The sequence below is a fragment of the Gambusia affinis genome, linkage group LG19, assembly GCF_019740435.1.
Source record: "Gambusia affinis linkage group LG19, SWU_Gaff_1.0, whole genome shotgun sequence".
In the NCBI taxonomy this organism is placed as follows: domain Eukaryota; kingdom Metazoa; phylum Chordata; class Actinopteri; order Cyprinodontiformes; family Poeciliidae; genus Gambusia; species Gambusia affinis.
In genome coordinates this window covers 4,082,452-4,094,668 of record NC_057886.1, presented here as the reverse complement: position 1 = coordinate 4,094,668, position 12,217 = coordinate 4,082,452, and the positions used below count along the sequence as shown (strand labels likewise).

General features: G+C 41.9%; 1 protein-coding gene across 1 annotated transcript; it reads left to right on the top strand.

The window, feature by feature from the left end:
- The first annotated feature begins 210 nt into the window (after positions 1-210).
- farsa (phenylalanyl-tRNA synthetase subunit alpha) lies at positions 211-8,010 on the top strand. The gene is made up of 13 exons (XM_044100423.1): positions 211-406; positions 600-737; positions 1,924-2,022; positions 2,114-2,232; positions 3,283-3,375; positions 4,399-4,527; positions 4,613-4,728; positions 4,799-4,883; positions 4,959-5,058; positions 6,012-6,180; positions 6,354-6,431; positions 7,130-7,244; positions 7,675-8,010. The coding sequence occupies exons 1-13, from the start codon at positions 260-262 to the stop codon at positions 7,778-7,780; spliced, it is 1,494 nt and encodes a 497-aa protein (XP_043956358.1). The 5' UTR covers positions 211-259; the 3' UTR covers positions 7,781-8,010.
- The last annotated feature ends 4,207 nt before the right edge of the window (positions 8,011-12,217 follow it).

The window sequence follows — 12,217 nt, the reverse complement described above, 5'->3', positions numbered from 1 at the left end:
AAAAACAAAAATTAATAAAACTTGAATATTTAGTAATTACACCTACAGATAATAAAAAGTTAAAATTTAGCGTCTGAAAAATTGAATTTCATATAACCAGCAGATATCGTTTTATTCACTTTTTAACTATTCTTACGTTTCCCATTGACGAGTATATGCCACTCACAATATGGCGGGGTATACCTTACGAGACTGGTACGTAAGTTACTGAGATCGTGACGTCACATCCCGTCTCTTTCGGGTACCACAGGGCTCGAGCATGGCGGACACCGGTGTGGTGGAAACGTTTCTTCAGCGGATTGAGAAGGTGGACGGCGGAGCGGACAGCCTGGAAGTGGCAGCCAGCCTCGGGGTGGACCACCAGGTCATCGTCGGAGCTGTGAAGAGTCTGCAAGCGCTTGGCGACGTGAGTTTTTCCGGTCTGAGAGTCGGCGGAAGTTGGAGTGTCACTGTCAACATTTAGCGCGACTGATGCAATGGTGTTTTAAGGAATGAGGAATTGGAAATAAGTCAGCTAAATGAAGGAGCCGAGAGGAATGAGCCTCAGTCTCGGTTGTTTTTATGCGTGATAACAGCAATTGTTGCTCTCTGCTGCTCAGGTTATCTCAGCGGAGCTGCGCTCTTCCAAACACTGGGAACTGACCGAGGAGGGCACCGAGATAGCCGAGCAGGGCAGCCATGAAGCCCGTGTCTTCAACTCCATCCCCCTGGAGGGTCTGCCACAGGCTGAGCTCATGGTGAGGGATTTATTTCTATAAGTTGTAGTTATTTTTTTCTGAAATGATAATGTAAACTGTCATCATTTGTGTCTGTTCTTGTCCAATTAAAACAAGCGACTCACCTTATTCATAAATTAGCCTACGTTTCTGTTTCACAGCTGAGGATAAAGGATTCAACAGTAATGCGCTTTTCAGCTGGAAATGTCCAAAACATAATTTAAAGTGCTCAGTTACTTCTAAAAATAAACTATTAGTGGGGGCACCAGGTGGCTCTGGACTGGAGGCAGCTGTCGCAGGTTCGATTCCCGACCGGGCCATTTACTGCACCTAAAGCTTCCTTCTGTGAAGCTACTAATGATTAAAAGTTACTAGTGCTAATTTCACCTGAATTAGTTAAACAGTTAGTTATCACGCATTAGATTTAATTTTATTAGAAAGGCAATATATTGCAAGTGAACAAGTATAATATGACTTATTGTGAAGCTTTTATTGTGGCACAAAATAAAAAAAGAAATTACAGACCCAAATCTGCTTTAATGTAACCTGTAAAACCACGCCAGAAATCCAGTCTAATCCACACAAGTCATTTAAAAATATTTTTATTGTTTTAAAATACTTTCCAAAATTTAATCTCATTAGTCACTTTTTTTATTATTGATTTTTGCTTATGAACCATTTTAAGCCACATATACATTTTTATTTAATTTTTTTCTTGGTTTTAAATCTCAGTAATTTAAAGTATTATTATTATTATTATTATTATTATTATTATTATTATTATTATTATTATTATCATCAATTATTTAAATGAAATTCCAGTAATTGCTAAAAAGTGTGATCAGTGCACACAGTGCAAATTATTTACATCGTCAGTAGCGATAATAAAAAAACAAAAAACATATTTCCTGATTATTGTCAAATATAATTGTGGCAAATTATTTTTACCATAAATAAAAATAAGTCTGGTAATTCCAATAAACCTAAAACAAGAGACGTTTTGTCTGATTTAACATCAAACGGTGGCAAAAAAAAAGTCAGCATCTTCATTCGTTGCATGGAAACTTCTGTATGCTTTATATATATATATATATATATATATACTATAACATATTTTAAAACCGACTCAGCAGAAACAGAGCCGTTTATTTTAGCCAACGTTGCAGGACTCCCAGACGTCATTGCCGTCTTCCTGTCTCTCGCGTAGAAACTCTCCTTCGGGAAGATCGGCTTCAGCAAGGCCATGTCCAACAAGTGGATCCGCGTGGACAAGTCCCACGACGGAGGCCCCAGGATATTCAGAACCGTAAGAACCTCCCTCGTACCAAAGCGGGTCTTTCTGGACCGTCGTGATGATTCTGTTCAAGGCGACGGTGTGTCTGCGTCCGTTTCCTCAGGCGGAGAGCATCCAGGACCAGGTCAGAGAGAAGCTGCTGCTGGCCAAACAGGGCGACGCGGCACGGCTCGACGAGAAGGAGAAGAACGAGCTGAAGAAGAGAAAACTCCTCGCTGAAGTGTAGGTCATTCCTCTGCCAGTAGGGGGCAGCAGAAGGAGCACGTTTGTGCTAAAATGATTTATGTACTCACCAGCTTGCACAACTTCACTGTTGTCAGCGTTTCTCTATCCAGGATTATATAAAAAGAGTTCAGGATTATTCCTCTGAGCTTGGATGGGAACATTTGGATTTTCATTTTTGGATGACTAAAAAAAAAAAATAAAAAAAAATGAATATGCTGTGGGTTTATGTTTTCCCTCCAAATCCTCTTACCCAAGAAGTCCGGCTGCCTGACAGCCAAAATGTAAACGTGCAAAGCAGCTCCAACTCATTTCATCCTCAGGAAATCTTCCTCACTGAGCCCAGCGAACACGGCTTTTTACTGCCGTTCAGATCCTCCTTACACCTCCAACTGATGAGCAGATGTGGAATTATTTTTTCACGCTTTAAGGCGAAGAAGGGAAACACAAATTTCCAGCTCCAATGACATTTATTGGCATCCCTGGTAAAAATGTGTAAAAAAAAAAAAACATAAATAAGAAATGTGTTTTTCATTACTTATATTATCTCACAGATAAAAAAAAAAAAAAAGAAAATACTTTTCATTAGAGTGGAACATTTAAAATAACCTTTTTTTTTTAATGAAGTCTGGTTTTAAGAAAATTTGCTGGTGGCCTTAACAATCCTCTTTCAAATGAATTTAAACTGCAGCATTTTAAAAATTCATATTTCCCTTTTTTTTTTTTTATATTAGTTGACCATTGGCAATCTTCTTGTTTTTTGGGGGGGATATTAATATGACATGGAAACATCGTTAGCATCTTATAGTCATCAAGTCTCCATAGCAACCATCAGACATGGCAATTTGGGAGTGATTTCAGGTTAAAGTGCATGAAGTTTTGCTAAACGTTTGAAACTCTAGGACAACTCAAAATGTCTTTAGAAAAGTCTAAATATTCATGTTGGCAAAGGTTTTCAGCTTTTTAGACTTTGTGTCTTTATTATTACACATTTTATTGATTTATAACCCAGAATGCCAATTTATGCCTTTATTCCTATTATTTGTTCAGCACCGTTAAGTCTTACTGGATCATAAAGGGAAACTCCTTCAGCGCCACGGTAACCAAGCAGGAGACGGAGCTGACTCCTGAGATGATTGCCAGGTGAGTGTGTTTGTGGAGATGGAACACACACGCGTCCGGTCTGGCCTTCCCCCGTCGGCCGGTGGCGGGGTCAGGCTCTCAGACGGAGGACGCAGAGGAACGTCTGCTCTAACATGGGGACGGGTCCAGAGTTATGGACACCTCAGTCCTAAAGGCAGAGCGGGACAGACGGATGTTTGTCCTTCAGAACGCGTCGCCGCTAAACCGATTCACTGCCCTAAATAAAGCCTGGAGTTCGTTTGTTCCAGGTCTGGATAAGTAACGAAGAAGAAAAAAACAATAGATTTCCAGACTCCCTTCTCTATCGTTCCACTTGTTCCTCCATGTTTGTCCATTCGTCTTCCTGCCTCCATGTTTTTTCCAGCTTCCATATGTAAATCCTGACTACTGTAGAAATCTCGTCTCGCTTTGCATTTGTTTGAAAATGTTCTAGAGATCGGATTTTTCTAACAGCAGCATCCAGATGTGCAGAAATTGTATTATAAGTACATCAATATGAGGCTTTCTGTGGTTTTAGCTAAGACGACATATCCACCATATGTGGATTGAAATATCCACCATTGGGGATGCACCGATATGGGGAAAAAATGTACCGATAATATTACTGTTATCGCCGATATTTACAGATTTAAGTAGGAAATATTAAATATATATTTTTTTATGAAATATTCAACACCTTGACCACATTTCATCATTGTGAGATTGAAATAAATGCTAATATTGGCCCAATTCTATTTATCAAAACAAAACCTATATGTTAGAAAATATCTAATATCAGACCAGTATGGTATGTTTTTAAAAAAAAAAGTAATATCGGAATATACAAACATGTAAAAAAAAATTTTTTTTTAAATAAAATATTGGCTGATACCGATATGATAAAATTTCTAATACTGGACCAATACTGGTACTAGTGCAGATATGCGGTGCATCTGTAACCTCCATGCACAGGAGTTGGGTTACTGTTACCTTGAGCAGGAGGAGGGTGGGGTTACATGTTTGATCTTCTTTGTTGTGACACAGTGGCAGCTGGAAAGAGAAGAAGTTTAAGCCGTACAACTTCGAGGCGATGGGCGTGGCCCCCGACTGCGGACACCTCCACCCTCTGATGAAGGTGCGGACGCAGTTCAGGCAGATCTTCCTGGAGATGGGGTGAGACTCTGCTCATCACTGACATGCAGGAAACGAGGGATCACCAACCGATCTAAAAACGAGCAACGCGAATCTCTTCCTCTAGTTTCTCCGAGATGCCGACCAACAACTTCATCGAGAGCTCCTTCTGGAATTTCGACTCTCTGTTCCAGCCTCAGCAGCACCCGGCCAGAGACCAGCACGACACCTTCTTCCTGTCCGGTGAGTCTCGGTCGCGGCTCCCTCTGCCTCCGCCGCTCCTCTCTGCTGATTGGTGACCGTTTGGTTTCAGACCCGTCACTCGCTCACCACTTCCCCATGGACTACCTGGAGAGAGTGAAGAAGGTCCACTCAGAGGGCGGCTACGGCTCGCAGGGGTGAGAGCTAGCTAAGCTAGCCAACCGATGTCAAGTTGTGTAGCAGGTGTGGGTCAACGCGATGTTGCCTTTCAGGTACAAATACGACTGGAAGATGGAGGAGGCTCAGAAGAACATCCTCCGAACGCACACTACAGCTGTTAGCGCTCGCATGCTGTATAAGCTAGCACAGCAGGTGAGCAGCACACCGACCAATGAGCACGAAGGAGCCCAGCACACCGACCAATGAGCACGGAAGAGCCAGGTCTCCAGACAGACACAGTTATTAAGGAGATGTTTCATCAGGCCTTAGAGCAGGGAGGTCAAACTCTTTCAGTTTGGGCCAAATCGAGATTACAAATGTTCTCAAGCCCCGGTTGTGCCAGAACGTGTTGATGAAATGGTTAAAATATTAATAAGTAGGTAAGATAAAATTGTTGCCCGCTTGTCGTAGTGGCAATCAAGCTCGGCCAATCGGGAAAACATGCCAACCTTTAAGAAGGAAGGCTGTCATCCAAAAGTCCACCTAAAGAAAATAAAAAACGTAATCAACAGAAATGGAAAATGATACAAAATATGACCATTTATATAAATATTTTTTACTTTGAGCCTCATGCGTAACTGAACAAATTAAAGTGGATTTTGGTGGATTAATCAGGCTAACTTTAATGTCTTAACATCTCCTTGATCTCAGAGCTACAAAGAAATGTATGTGATTTTATGTGATTTATGCTTAAAGCCTCAAAAATAAACGGTTTTAAATAAATGAATGACTCGGCTTGGAAGAATGGCCAGAAATATGCATTAAGCTTCCTGTCAAAGTGTTTAAAAGTTATCTAAATGTAAGGTCAAATGATTTTTGGTATGTCCAGATATGTGACGATTGGTGAAATCCTTCTGCAGCTCACAGATACTCAGGAAACAAAGACAGTCTAACATTCTGCTCTCCCTCAGCTCAGTAGAAAACTGAGATCAGACTTTAAATGTGAGTCTTTACCAAAAAAGCAGTTCTCTTGGTCAGCTTAGTTTCACAACTGTTGTCTCTTAAAAAGGAATCCATTCCATCTGGACTCCTAATGACTGTCCTTGTACTGTTCTCACCCACGATGCACCTCTCCTCTCCTCTCCTGACGCCGTCTCGTCCTCCAGGAAAAGTTCACCCCTGTCAAGTATTTCTCCATCGACCGGGTGTTCAGGAACGAGACACTGGACGCCACCCACCTGGCAGAGTTTCACCAGATAGAGGGGGTGGTGGCCGACTACGGCCTCACGCTGGGGGACCTGATGGGGGTGCTGCACCAGTTCTTCACCAAACTAGGTATGGATGAGAGCATTGGATAAAGAACAACAGGGAAAAGTGACGTCTGTATTTACGTTTCACTAAATCGACAGCATTAACGCTGTTTCACCAGAGGCGAATGTGGAAATAAACACCGAATTTCCTCTTTTTGTGTGCAGTTTAAATTTTTTCTTTTTTATTTTTTCTTCCAGGAATAACCAAACTGCGCTTCAAGCCAGCTTACAACCCCTACACAGAGCCCAGTATGGAAGTGTTCAGCTACCATGAAGGTACGCTCTGTGTGTCATCAAATATTGATTTATTTATGTATCTAAATATGCAGGAATTAATATCTGATCAGAACGAGATTCACCAATCCAAAATGTTAGAAAAAAATCTCCATTGGGTATCAATTACAATGTGAATGACCCATAAGGGCAGATCTATTCAGTCTAATTCTATGCTGTGTGCTTTACCATTTATTCTTCTTTCTGTTTCATAATTTCACTTTTTGAACCATGTTGTTGCAGCTTATTGCCCAAGATGATCAACCTTTTTTTTTTTTCCCCCACTCTATTTATTATTTATTGTCCATTGGCTGCTCTTCTCCTCAGTGAACTGACTGAACAAATTAAAGTTGCTTTTCCATTTTCTGACCAGGCTTGTGGAGCTATTGGTGAATTTAAGTGTGATGTTCCGGTGCAGAGTTGGAAATACATTTGTAATTAAGTTGCTTTTAATTTCTGTGTCTGAAAAAAACAGAAACCTCTAAAGTCGTCTTTGTTTTCCTGTATAATAACCCCGAGATATCGGTGTTGGAAGTGAAAAAAGTGAATCGGTTCATCTCTATTCAAAATAAGGCTAAAGTTTTGAAAGGAGTCCCTTTTTTAAGGCGTCGTTTTTTGTTTCTGTCGACTGCGCTGCTCGAATTTTATCCTCACGTTCGTTTCATGCAAGGTTTTAATCTTCTGTCTTTCTGTGGGTTCAGGGCTGAAAAAGTGGGTGGAAGTGGGGAACTCTGGGGTGTTCAGGCCAGAGATGCTGCTGCCCATGGGCCTCCCGGAGGACGTGTCGGTGATAGCCTGGGGTCTGTCTCTGGAGAGGTGAGCCACTCGCTGCGCACAACAAAGTTCAAATTGTACGGACGTCTGTCCGATCACCAATATTTTAAAAAGCCTCACCTGCGGATTCGATTTCTAGCTGATACAGATTTTATTCATTTATTTTTTGTCTGAAAAATTGCTAAATATATAGCAACAAAGTTAAGTTGGCAGTGACTATTGTTAACTGTGAAAGGGGAAAGCGACCGTTTGCGAAAGATCAGCTCCTACACGGTCTTCAGCTAGCGTCTTGCTAAAGAGTTGTTGTTTGTTGAAGCGAACCAGAACCAGAACCAGAGACCCGGTCTGTGTTTAACGAGTAGACGACACCCGGGGGTCATGCGTGTTAGTTAGTCTGATTTTTAAAAAACCTCCTCCTTCTCTCCGTCTGCGTTTTCCTCTTCCTCACTCGGCCGTCTCCTCTGCTCCGCAGGCCCACCATGATCAAATACGGCATCAACAACATCAGAGAGCTGGTGGGACACAAGGTGAACCTGCAGATGGTCTACGACAGCCCCATATGTCGACTGGACTCCTGAGTCTCACCTTCATCTCTTAACATTATCCACGCCTTGAGCGGACCCGTTTTGCCCCACGCAAAACATTTCCACAGTGGAAAGCCCCTTCCCTCCCCCAACCTGTTTTCCAGCCCAACCCAGAAGTAGCGTAATTGTGGCCTCCATCTTTGTTACACCCGGCAAACTCTTTCTGCACCATCTTGTCCAATTTGTACAGGGAAAAAAAAGAAAAATAAATCTTTTTCTAGCAACTCTGTCACCTGTCTTTATTTAAAAAGTGTGTTTTGTTTCCATTTTGTCATGCACACAAATATAATGCCTTCAAAAAACTATTCAAACACCTTTAAAAATGAACCACCAGGTCATGGTTAGTTTCATCTCTGATGTTGGAAAGCCACAACTATAAAACACGTTTCACTTCAGCGTTTCCCTCCAGAATATCCTCACAGAATGAAAGTCAGCTAATTTAGAATTAGGAATGTGGTTTTGGCACGTCAGGTTGTTTAGTTTTTATTTAGTTTTTAGTTTTGCACACTGGATTTCATTTATGAATCTGAGAGAAAGAGGGAGCTGAACACAAATAACTTCAAAACCTGTTGAATGCTTTTGCTGTAGGAACTCAAAGTTGAAGCAATGTCACCAATTTATTTTCAGAAAAGCATTAGGGTCACTGGAAAAACAACAAAAATAAAAACAATAAGAATTGACTTTTTTTTCTCAGAATTCTGATTTTAATGTTTTTGAGAAACAAAAGTCAGAAACCCTTTTTCTTTTTGGAGCAGCTCTTTATCCTCTTGCTTATTTATTATTATCCATTTTACAATCGTCCATAAAAACTGGTCAGAGCTCAAAACAGAACAGGCATTGCATTATTTAAAAGGACGGATTTTACGAAGTCTTTGGTGTTCAAAATACCTTCAGTTGATTTGGTTTCTGTTGCTCCAAACTTGAGCAGATTCAACCTTTGATCATCCTGATTTGTGAGTCAACTATTTTTGCCTTACTCGATGTCACAACTTGACAAAATCTCTAAACAACTGTGATTGCAGACTGTCACATATTCTGTTTTTTTATTGCTGTTTTTTTTTCCCCCTAATGCCGATTACTACCCTATTTTTATTCTCTCTGCTAGATCTGTTGGTCTGGCAGACGTACCTACTTGGGATTCTAAGAATATTGGATTAATTCTGTCCTTCCAGCTTCTTGGAAGGGGTTGGGAACAGGAGAATGGGGTTAGAAATGCTCCCCACCTACACGGATATGTATTTTTTTCCAGTACATTCTTCACTGACATTGCTTTTATTAAGTCATCTTTCACTTCAACTTTTTCCTCCAGAATAACCTCACAGAATAAAAGGAGTTTGTCACAGTTTGTCTGCGGAGGCTCATTCATGCCCCAACGTAGCGCCTCCGTTATCCGTTTGTTGCTCGAGAGGAAAGTTCAGAGAGAGGTCAGACGTCGGGTTACCTCCGTAAGCTTATGCTTTACTCAGATGCCACTGAATTATTACTGAACACATTCCAACTGTGTGTAATTTAATCTGACAAGTTAGGTGAGGAGATGTTAGTGATTTCATCATAGAAGCATTGGTTTCTCTGGAAGAGCAACAGAGATTCATTGCTCAAGTGGGGAAATCTCTGAACAACATCTTTGGCCTTAGAGTAAAGAGAACAAAGCCATTAGCCTTGTCTCCATTACAAATGTGTGCAAAACTTTTGTTTATTATTGTTCAACTACTTCCTGTCGTCTTCTTCTTTGTGGTTTGTGCCAGCGGCAACATCCGGTTGTTGTTCACGTGACTCGTGTGATGCGCAGTTTTGTGAAATAAACCAGTTTCGGGACTGAAAAACTGTTTCATCCTAGCGCCAAAATGTTTTATTTAAAAACGATTTTTTTTTTTCTGTTATTAAGCATTAAGCAAATTTATTTAAAAAATATCAAATTCCACGATTATACGGTCAGAGAAAATGCAGATATTGTTGACGGAATGCCATAAGATGTGACGTTGCAGCAAACGTAGAACTACCAAACCAAAACTAAACATAAAGGGTCTCCATCTCTGGAGAAAACTGACTATAACGTCCCCATAGTGAAACATGGGAGAGGCACGATTATGCTCTGGTGCTGACCTGAGTAGGAACAGGAAAAGTGGAAAAACTAAACAAAGGTCGATTTTTGAAGAAAGATCCTTTTTCCAGCAGGACAACAGCCATCAATTTAAAGCTCGAGTTTTAATGGAGTATTAATTTGAACATGAGCAAATTTAAAAAACTTTAAAACAGAGTTTCCGGGTCGCCCGGTGGCTCAGTTGGTTGAGCGCGTGCACCAAGTGTAGAGGCTAGTCCTCAACGCGACGTTGTCCTGGGTCCGACTTCCGGTCTGCTTGTCTTCCCTCTCTCTCGCCACCCCTGTTCCCGTCAACATACGGTACTGTTAAATCCACTCTATAAATCCTATTTCTTTTCTCTGAATTAAATTGAAAAACGTCTTTTCCTTTTTTCTTCCACTTTATGTGTCCTACTCTTCGACTGTCCTATAAGATTTTGCTGAAAGACACAAAAATGTTGTGGAGTTAGAAGGTACAAATTCTTCCGCAGGGCGCTGTTTTTCCGGCAAACCTTCTAGAAAGAGGTTCGGAATACAGCTGCAAAGATAAGCAGGGATTTTCAATATGCCCCTCTTCTTAAGAAGCCCCGGAAGTTCCGCGAGCTGGTATTTGACAACAGCTTAACCTCGCTAGCTAGCAAGCCTCGTACGCCTCGGTGCCATAAGCCGCATTGTTTGGCTCGGGTCAGACCGAGGGAATCCACGGCTGCGTGCGACACCTGCGATAAGGAATGTCGGATTAAGGCGTCTCGTCTGCGCACATGCCGAATCGCCAGAACTCCGTTAAGTCTTCCTCTTAAACTAATCTCTCAGTGCCTTGAAATAACACTCAACAGAGCACCGGATGCCAGTCGGTGTGTCTTAATAGGATGGAAGCAGCTTTGGAAACTTCCAAAACCTCCAATTATGTAACCTTAACAAGCACCACGCAGAAGGTGTGCATTTCACATGTACAGCATGCCTTTTTAATATGAAAACATCTACATCTGTGCTCTGACTTTTACAGCTAATCTCTTGTCACATAAATGGATTATAAAGGCAGAACAGATGGAGCAGTCTGTCAGCCCGAACAGAAAGTATTTCTTCCCAAATGGAGGTTACCACTCTTGGTTTTTGCCAGGGGAATAACAAAACTCTACACAGACAAGAGAAAGCAGTGTTATATATTTTCCAGGCACATAGTGCCATTTTGTATCACAATCAAGTAAGTATGTTACCTACCGTTGTTATATAAATGCTATAAATAGATGAAATATGACTTTAAAAAATTTGACCAACATTCTGCCTCCAGAAAGTCATCACAACATGGCTCCTCTCTGTCTCTTTAACAGCGTTTTTCAAGCGTTGCACTGAGAAGTAGCTCCTGTAATGAGCTCAGAAGACGCACAGCTCCTCCAGGTGTGTGCTAATTGCTGCTGGCTAGTCTGAAGGAGCTGAGCATGTGAGGGCTGCTCTGTGAGGCCTGGAAACCGCAACTCTGAGGAGGAGCTGTGTCTCGAGAGCGGAGCTAAATCCACCGAATGTTTTGCACAGCTGAATGGTCGCCATGGAGATTAAAAGATTTCTCAAAACGACACTACAGGAATGTCTTTGATGAGGGAATAATGTTATAGTGTTAAGCTCAAAAAAGCTGATTTTGGATATATATATATATATATATTTTTAGCTCTAGTGGCCTTTATTTAATAGTTAATTGACAGGAAGGTGGGTAATGAGAGAAGGGATGCAGCAAAGAGCGCCAGGTCGGGAATCGAACCTGTGACAGCCACGTCGAGGACTAAGGCCTCCATATGTGGGTTGTGCTGAACCCCTGCGCCACCAAAGCACCCCCCATGGCGCCCCTTTAAAACAAAAAATTAAAATCATGATCAGAGAGCTGATGTTTGTATCTACTCAGATTGTCTTTAACATTCACATTTACTGGATGATGTGAAACATTTAAATCTGCAAAAAAAAATAAAAAATGCAAAAACTGATTAAATCTGCTTCACAGCACATCCATTTTTACAGCCCTTCCTGTATTTGTGACAGCAGAACGTCGATCGGCCATTGCAGTCTTCCGCTGCAGACCATCTCGCGTGTTCTCGTACAGTTCACACACGGGACGCAGTCATCTGACTCAGAAATCCCCCGGGAGGACGGCGGTCCCCCTGACGGGTCCCGGACTGTCCAAGGGAGCCAGAGGGCCGTGGCCCAGCGGGCTGTGAGGGTGTGGCATGAAGGACGGGATGTAGGGGATGGCGGCCAGCAGCAGCGGGCTGTTCTGGGGGCTGTCCTCCGGAGACAGGGGGATGACCACGTCGTCCTGGTCCCACACGTGGAAGGCGTTGTGGGCGAAGGGGTGCGGCGGG